We start from the raw sequence: 6,028 nt of genomic DNA on the forward strand, positions 1-6,028 counted from the left end.
GGGGGAGCTACAGAACTTGCAACATTCTTAATTCTCTCCAAGTTGTGGGAACCAAAGTATCTGGTAGTTTTCCAGTGTTCCCTGTGAGGGCCACCTTCCTAGGGGACCATGGTAGCTCTCCTGTGTATGTCATCACCTTTCCTTTATTGTTTTTCAGTTATTTTCCAAGATAAGTTACATGATTATATTTGCTAATATAATTCTCTTTTCTGCAGGTTGATTTCCCACGGAATCTTGCCAAATCTGTAACAGTAGAGTAAAAGACACCTGAAACTTAAGACAGTTAAGCAACATAAGATACTTTTTGTATTTAAATTTTTGATTTAAACTATTGCCTCCTGAAAGCCTTTTTTAGTAAATCTTATTTATATATCAGTTATAATTATCCCACTCAACTAATGATTTTTGTGCAATTGCCTCATTTTCAATAATACATGGGGGAGTTTGATTCATAGAATATAAATCTAAACCTAAAATCAGAGAGATCTTAGCTGTATAGTTTGTTTAATGAACTGGACTGGACAATGGATTTCTGGGTCCTCCACTTCAATCAAGGAGGCTTGTTGAGTGTTTGAGTGTTTGGTGTTTGCTGTAGCATAACTTTATTCGGTCACACTAAGGGAAGACCAATGCATTTAATTGGAATACTCAAAGTCAGTGTGTGCCAGTGCCTGGACAGCCACTGAAGGCTTTGCTACACTATTTATAAATAGAAGATGCTGCAATTTATTTTGAACCTTGTTTCTATTTTGTTTTTAAGTCAAACTGTTCACCAAAAAACTTGGTGAGATTTATATCTTAGTGTAGTTAAATTAGTTCAAACGTGTCTGTCGTCTCTGTAGACAGTACATTTGAGTCCTCCACACCTGCATAGAAGACCTGGCAGAGTTGTGCAGATTTGTCGTGTTAGACACTGACATGTGGCTGGACATTTGAAGATAGGACACAGGATCCTACCCCTTATTTCTTCATCTCTTAAGAGAAGTTTGCATTTTCTTGCAACTGTAGAGCTTAGCTGAAAAACCAATGCTGTTTGTTGAATAACATACGTTGTAGTTGCCTTTGAAATGATAGCATAGCATAGAGCTGCTGTCAGGCATCTCAGATTGGTCCCAGCATGCTCAGTCCTCTCTTCAGCCTTGTCCCAAGAAGAGTCTCCTGCAGTTACGCTTGACTTCTTTCCCTGCCTTGTTGCAGAAAGCATCCATCCCTTGGTGCTAGTTTGGAAGTTCTTTTTTATTGCTTGGGAGATCTGCACACGTTGCTGCCCATTTGACCCTCAGTGTATGTGGTAGGCTCAGCTTAGAACGGCACATACTTGGCACTGTGGAGTGACATCAGTTTCAGGGTTGCTTTCTCTATATTTTCCTTTGGACTGTCTTGACTCCTGTTCAGGAATGAATGCAGTATATATAGATAAGTGATAGTGTCATGCTTTCAGCTGATAGTGTCAGAAATGCAAGTCAGCAATTTGAATAAAATATTTAAAATAGAACATTAGTGTGACACCCCAAAAGTGTGCAGTCATTTCTTCACAGAGCTCTTTGGGTCAGAGTGTGTGTGCAGTGGGAAGGTGTGTTTATGTTCAGGTTAGGTCCGTTTTTTTCAAAAGCTTTCACCTGTGCACTGTAAAAGTGCAGTGCTTAGTGGAGTTGGCAGCTCATGCTTTGTGTTTGAACTTGATGGTAAGCAGTTAATGCTTGTAAGGTGGGTTGAAGAAAGACTTGATGCCACTTTAGGCATTTTAGAAGGCTTCACTCACACTGATGGAGACTGGAAGCCTGATTTTTAAAAACATAAGACAGGGCCACAGTTCATACTCCATATCCCTGCTTTGGTTACTTTTCTCTATTGTATTTATCCCTAAGATTTCATGTTAGTGTAGCATGTGTGTAAGGTTATTTCTTATGTCTGATGTAGAAGCACAGCTGCTCGTGTTTGGGTGTGGCTTTTGTTTGGTTTGTTGCATTTCCTGTGTTGTTCTGGAACACAGGGTGATGTTGGTATGTTGAGACACTGTGAAATTGGGAGACGATCAGCTCAGTGCTCCTTGGTTGCTGTCAGCTCAGTTACTAACCTAGGGTCCTATTGGTGCAGTTTTGAATTCTACAGTTCAGTCCTGCTAACCACCCTCAGTGCAGCAGAACGTCACAACTCTTTTTGTCTTCTATCACGTTGAACCCACTCACCAGTGTCCCTTCCTTATGCACTCCAAGCTAGAATAAATACTAAACCAATCAGAAGCCCAAATGAGGACTAGAGTAGTACTGTCTAAACAAATATTATTCTTTGCCATATCCCATTTCCACCTAAATTCTTTTATTAGTTCTTAATACCCAGATGTTTTAGCAAGGCAAGGCACTAGGTGAGTAGGTCTCGCTAATTTGGTATAATACAGGACATAGAAATCTAATTTTTCAAAATAAAAATACCCTGTAAAAGGGAGGCTTTCTATTAAAATTCTTTTCCCCAGCCCCCTTTAGTTTTTCAAGAGAGGATTTCTCTATGCAGATGACCTTGAGCTCACTCTGTAGATTAGGCTGGCCTAGAACTCGCAGATATCTGCCTACCTCTGCCTCCAGAGTGCTGGCATCAAAGGCATGCACCACCACCACCTGGCTAAAATTCTTTCTTTCTAAAAAGTAACTATTTTATTTGTTTACATTTCAAATGCCCTCCTTCCTGGTCTCCCCTCCCCTTTGCCTATAAGAGGGTGCTCCCCCACCCCTACCTCACCCTTCTAGCATCTCCCTTCTCTGGGGCATCAAGTTGCCACATCTTATAGTGTGTTTAAAGTTTAAGTTCACACATACATCCTTACCAGGGAGTCCTTGCTAGGCAGGGAGGACTGTGAGGCACCTAACACATGGCTCAGTTGATGGTTGTTACTCTGAAATCAGCTTTAAAAAAGAAAATCAATTTATGCCATAAGAGTAGAAATAGAAAGTGAGCTGCTCACTCTTAGCCTGTGACTGGCTGGGTGGCTGTGTATGAGCAGGCTGCTGTGCCGGGCAGTGGACCCTCAGAGCAGTTCTGACTGTCCCTGGTGGATCTGGTCCTTGTGAGGCTCGGGTGGGAGGGTGGAAAGACAGAGCTGGGCCGAGGTATTATTAAACGCTGGGGATGGGTTTGTTTAATATGTTCATAAGCAGTTGCCCCAGCCTGTCCAAGAAACGGGTCTACGGTACTATAAAGAATAGCAGTTAATAATATGACAAGCAGTTGTGTGTCCCTGCTCCTCAGAGGGATGCCACAGGGTACTGTGCAGAAGGCTGATAGTTCAGAACACTAACATCAGCTTTTCTAGAGCGGGTTGTTTCTAAGGTGACAAGTCATATCCCTTTCAGTCCAGGCCTCTTGCCTCAGTGGTTCTGAAGATGAGAGGAAAGAAGCCTGGACGTGGCCCCTTGTAGAGGGAAACTAACACAGGTTCACAACACACCTTCAGTCTTTGGGGTTACTCTTTTATCTTTTATAATTAGGATATTCTAGAGCAATAAAAGGCACTAGGGTTATCTGCTTATTATATACTTTAACTGGTATGATTTTTCTAAAAAAACAAAAAACTAAAGCACAATGTCATTTGGAAAATGTTTGTTAAAAAAAGAATTCATAATTCACAATTTGGGAAGGCAAAGACATTTTGATTTATGACATCCACACATTCAGTGAGTTGTGTGTACAGTAATACTAGGCAGAGTCTTAAGCTTGCAGACGGATTTCACATGGCTTTTATTTAGTTTCACATTCAAAAGTTTTAACATAAGTTGGTCTTTCTCACTCTAAAGATTGTTCATAAGTATTTCAGTATCTTCATAGCTTGAATTTAAGCGTATCCTCAGATCTGGGATGGTGACGGATAATGGAACTGACAGCATTGGCTTTGAATAGAAATATCCATAGTTTTAAGCAAGCCTGCTAGTTTTTGTTGTGTTAACTGTAAGTCTGTATTTGCTTGATAGTGATGTTCTCAAGGCTGATGATGGCATCATAGGACGAGTCACCTTATCTTGTTTCTGTACTAGTTTCCAGAGGGTGTAGAAATGGTCTTGCTAACTTTTGAATGTTCTCTGGTTGAATGTGTTTTTCCATTAATAACGTTTTGATATTTGTTTAAATTATACTTCTGTGGGACTGGGGGTTAGAATAATCATTGCTCTGTTTTGATTTTGTATTTTTTAAATGAATGTTTAGTTTTCTGAGCCAGATGGTTATTTCATCCTTGTGTCCTGTTCAATCCAGTGAACTACACCGGAACTGTGAATAAATTACCCAAAACCTTGCTGTGTGTTTTTCTTTTTTTTGGTTGGGTTTTGGATGACACCCCAGTCCTCAACACATTAGGCTAAAATCCTAGTAGTTCATTTTAAAGGTGGTGCTGTCTTAAGAATATAGTTAGTGTCGCCGCCTTACCGACCAGCGGAAATAAGGAGGCGACCGCGAACCCTTCTCCAAGCAGTTTATTCAGGAACCTTGTAATCTTGCTTCTTACATCTTACTTCTTACATCTTACTACTTAATCTTGCTACTTACATCTTACTACTTACATCTTACTACTTATATCTTACTTTTTCTTACTTACTCCTATTTCCTACTTACTCCTATCCCCTACATCTTACTTACTCCTATATCTCCAGCCCCCAGCCCTTGTGGGTTAAATACTTTCCCTGGTCCCAATCAGTCGGCTACGTGGCAAAACATAATAGGCTGCGGGAAATCATGCCAGCTTGCATCACAAACTGGAGGCACTCAGCTTTTCCAACTAAGGACTTGTTTGTCACAATGCTCTCTGCTCTGGCCGGAGACCAGGTGTTCAATATATATAGGGTGGCAGCTGCAGCTCCCCACAGTTCCCCTTTTTGTTTTAAATGCAACAGGCAAGAGTAGAGGTCTGATCTCCAGTAACCATGAGAAGGACATTGCAATGGCATTACAACCTGATAGTAATATCTCTTGGCAAAATATCAAACCCATCTTCGAGAACATACAGCTAGTTTGTACTACAAACCGGGCTTATTTAGCTACTCGGTACATACCTCTGTCTTAGGTGATTTATTTGCCAAAGCCCTAACCCGTAGCAGCCAAGTTGGTGCCATGCCCATCCTATGCCTTTTTCCTGGAGGTGGGACCTGGGGCATCAACCCACATGCAATCAGATGTGTTCTCCAAGACACCGCTAAAAGCTGATCTCTAGTGCAGTGCTTAGCCTTGCATCCTGAGTGTGAAGAAGAGCATTCAGAATAGTTAACCAAGCCTGTGGAAATTGCCTCGCCTCCAGGGCTGCAAATGCTTGCACTACCAAAGCAGCCTGACATTGCTGCTGAACCCGCATAGACACACTACAATGCCAATATACTGACAAGGACCAGTAAAGCACCCACGGTTCCAATATCTGCCCACTCTTTCAGATGATTCATAGCCAATTAAATCACTTTCAGTAGGGTAAATATTATCAGAAGGTCGTTTTATGAAAGATAACATTGATTTTGTACCAAATAGGAACATATGAATTTAACTCAGTAACAAATTATAAGGCTTTCTATAGCTATACAATTAAATCTGGCTATTTCTTCCCTATTTCAAATATAACTATTTTACATTTTTAGAAACAACTTACTAACAATTTTTTCTAGCCCCAAAGCCCAGGGAACTGGGTAGACGACTCATCATAACTTCTTCAAGCTGAACGAGGGTGTAGAGATATGAGGCGGGTGGAAGGAAAAACAGAACTGGTCTTCTGAGGTCTGTGTCTTAACTGGATCAGGCTGAACTTCAGGACATCAGGAGTTCAGGCTGAAGTTCAGGACATCAGGCAGGTGGTTTAGATGAGGAAATTCACCAAGGCTGTATATTTCTGTAACATATAAATCTCAAAACAAACTTTCAGTATCATTAAGATATATATTTTTGTTTGATTCTCTGTGCAGTGCAGGGACTGATGGCATGTCCCTGAGGGTGACTTGGTCTCTGCTCTAATTGGCGTGCTTGGATCACATGACCCTTTGGAGCATGCTAGAGTTCCTTTACC

At 41.0% G+C, this 6,028-nt stretch overlaps 1 protein-coding gene across 1 annotated transcript in view; it reads left to right on the plus strand.

The window, feature by feature from the left end:
• The window catches only part of Gfpt1 (glutamine--fructose-6-phosphate transaminase 1), a 50,723-nt gene extending 46,441 nt beyond the window's left edge, over nt 1-4,282 (plus strand). The window contains exon 19 of the mRNA XM_031382460.1: nt 216-4,282. Coding sequence (XP_031238320.1) covers nt 216-260 — 45 coding nt within the window. The 3' untranslated portion in view covers nt 261-4,282. The remainder of the gene's footprint in view (nt 1-215) is intronic.
• The last annotated feature ends 1,746 nt before the right edge of the window (nt 4,283-6,028 follow it).

The sequence above is a fragment of the Mastomys coucha genome, unplaced genomic scaffold (assembly GCF_008632895.1).
Source record: "Mastomys coucha isolate ucsf_1 unplaced genomic scaffold, UCSF_Mcou_1 pScaffold20, whole genome shotgun sequence".
Classification (NCBI taxonomy): Eukaryota; Metazoa; Chordata; class Mammalia; order Rodentia; family Muridae; genus Mastomys; species Mastomys coucha.